Consider the following 2,652-nt stretch of genomic DNA (forward strand, 5'->3'; position numbering starts at 1 on the left):
ATATATAATTTTTATATAATTTTTATATAATTATATATAAAACATTTTTTTCCCAAGACGTTCTCAGTAAATAACATATATTGTGTTATTAATTCGATGTGTGATGCAAATCTTTTTTACAAAGGTTTTTTTACTAAATAAAAATCACTCATTAATGATACTATCATTTATCATATATAAGAATTATATTTATTTTTCTCAAATAACATGTATCACTTAAATTAATTACTTTTATCTTGTAAAACAATTGTTTTTTTCTTTACTTTTACTATAATTAAACTACGACATTGTGTCGTAACTACAACATTGTGTAATCATATATAAATAAGTAAAAGAGTATAAATGAAAGAATGTTTTTTTTATAAATTTCCTTATTCAATACAAACCGGTTGAGTTAAAAACCGGATAAAGAAGCAAAGTAATTATATCATACAATTCTTATTGTGTATATGCCGCATATGATCGATAAAGTCCTTGAATAATAATCATAAATATGGAATGATGTCAGAGAAAATTAGTTAAGGACTTTGTAAAAAATTTGCATCCTGGAACTTAAATTTGATAGATTAATGTATATTAATCGATCATCATAATTCAAGTATGACAACATTATATAAAATGTAATGAAAGAAGTAGTTTTAACAACTTAATCCTTAATTCTACTTTATTTATAATCAATACAGCTCACAATTTATAAATTTTCGGTGTAATTGGTGTGGTTTAATACTGTCTGTTCGTTCCATTTATCACTGGAAATGAATTAAACTGTTCACTTCTAGCTACACAATCGATTCGACAACAGGAATATTTTAATGTCATTTTGTACGTATAATTGATATGCATTTTTTATATTTGTTTGTATTAATCTAGAATAAAAATCACCATGCAATACATGGAATTAATCTCTCTAAACAAATAAAATTGTTCTCCTTCGCGTATAATTAATTATTAAATCGAGATGTAGCGCTTTCTAGCTATATCACTTTTTTATGAATCATTTTACATAGTAACTTAGATAATATATTCTAAAGAAATCGTGTTGGACCTAGAGATTAATTATTTAAAAAATTCAAAAGGAAAGAAGTCTCCTTGTCGCTTTGTCATTATTTATGGTCAAAGAAAGGCCATGAAAGTATCTGCTTTGTGGATACCTTCTTCATTTGATGTCATCGATCTTTCTAACTTGCATTCGCATGCTTATTCCAAAAATCTCTTTTTTTTATTTTTCAGACAAAACATTGCAGAATAAAGCCATTGTGCTTCTTTCCAGAATCGACAATATCACGCTAAATATTTATTTGCAAGATAAAGAAAAAGTTGATTTTGTGAATTCGACGCTTCAATAATTTAACGATGTATTCATCAAGTATCGTACTTTGTTTCGCATTTCTGCTTGTTGCTTCGTTCTCGGAATTTCAGGAAGATTTTACGAATGGCGATGAGCAAAGCGAGAACTCGACAATGCAGTCTGATTCTCTTGTAAATTCTACAAAATATCAAAATGAAGAAATGGAACTAGCACGGTGCAACTCATACGAAAATTCTGTTAAGAATAAGAATCAAATGCAATATGAATCCTGTATTAATTCTACAAAAAATAATTGCAAGAATGACTCGGTGCTATACGAGTCTCGTGAACATATAATAAAAAATCACGAAGATAATAATCAGACATCTATGGAGTTCTGTACGAATTCGACAGAGATCAATAATTTCACGTTACCAGAAATTAATGAAAATTTCACTAAAACTGAAGATAAGAACAATTCCATATCGTACAAACACGACGATTCCAACAGGACAATTAAAACTATCTTTGTTAAAAATGAAGAGTGCACAGATAACATTACTTGTATCCAACTCTGTTGCCAGAACGGCTATAACTTGACAGTAAAGGGACGATGCGTCGAACAAACGATGCGTGGAGAGAATAAATACACTCTTCCAAACATATACGCTCTTCCAAACAAACAGAAGAATGATTCCGAGGATGAAATATCTGACGAACTATTTTTGACTGTTCGTGATCCATGCATTGCAGAAGGATATGGTCGCCAATTTGTTTTTGCCAATACATACTTGTTTCTCACCAATGGCTCTTTGTATACGGTTACTGGCGAATTCATTTCACCAAAGTCTTATTGCTTTGCTATTTTGTTTCGGAATGTATACGACGTGATCATCTGCAATAATCAGACAAAACTTCCAGTATATGTATCCGTGTGCCACCTATTGTCTTTGCCGTTCCTGCTGTTGACATTCATAGTATATTCTATATTGCCAGAACTCCGGAATGTACATGGTTATACATTGCGTGCACACGTGGGTTCATTATTTATCACGTACGCGATTATATATTTTGGCCAACAAGTTTCTGGATTAGCTGAAATGAAATATTGCGTTGCACTAGGTACAGCATGCATAACTATATGCGTTCCATTATGCATTCCGTTTCAAAAATGATACTTGACTGAAAATATATTTTTAAAAACAATCAAATGTCATTTTTATCATTTTGTTTTCGCAATAAAATTATATTCTTTTTAGAAATTAAATGCTTATACCGGTCGAAACTGGATCTTTAATACTTTAAATAATACTTTAATTCAATGTGAATTATATATATATATATATATATATATATATATATTA

General features: G+C 29.5%; 1 protein-coding gene across 1 annotated transcript; it reads left to right on the plus strand.

The window, feature by feature from the left end:
• Window positions 1–1,353: 1,353 nt before the first annotated feature.
• On the plus strand, window positions 1,354–2,410 carry LOC105625471 (the record flags this gene model as incomplete). Its single annotated transcript, XM_012206799.1, has 1 exon — window positions 1,354–2,410. A coding segment is annotated over exon 1 (1,057 nt), but the record flags the coding sequence as incomplete, so codon positions are not given.
• Window positions 2,411–2,652: the final 242 nt, after the last annotated feature.

The sequence above is a fragment of the Atta cephalotes genome (genome assembly GCF_000143395.1).
Source record: "Atta cephalotes unplaced genomic scaffold scaffold01764, whole genome shotgun sequence".
Lineage (NCBI taxonomy): Eukaryota > Metazoa > Arthropoda > Insecta > Hymenoptera > Formicidae > Atta > Atta cephalotes.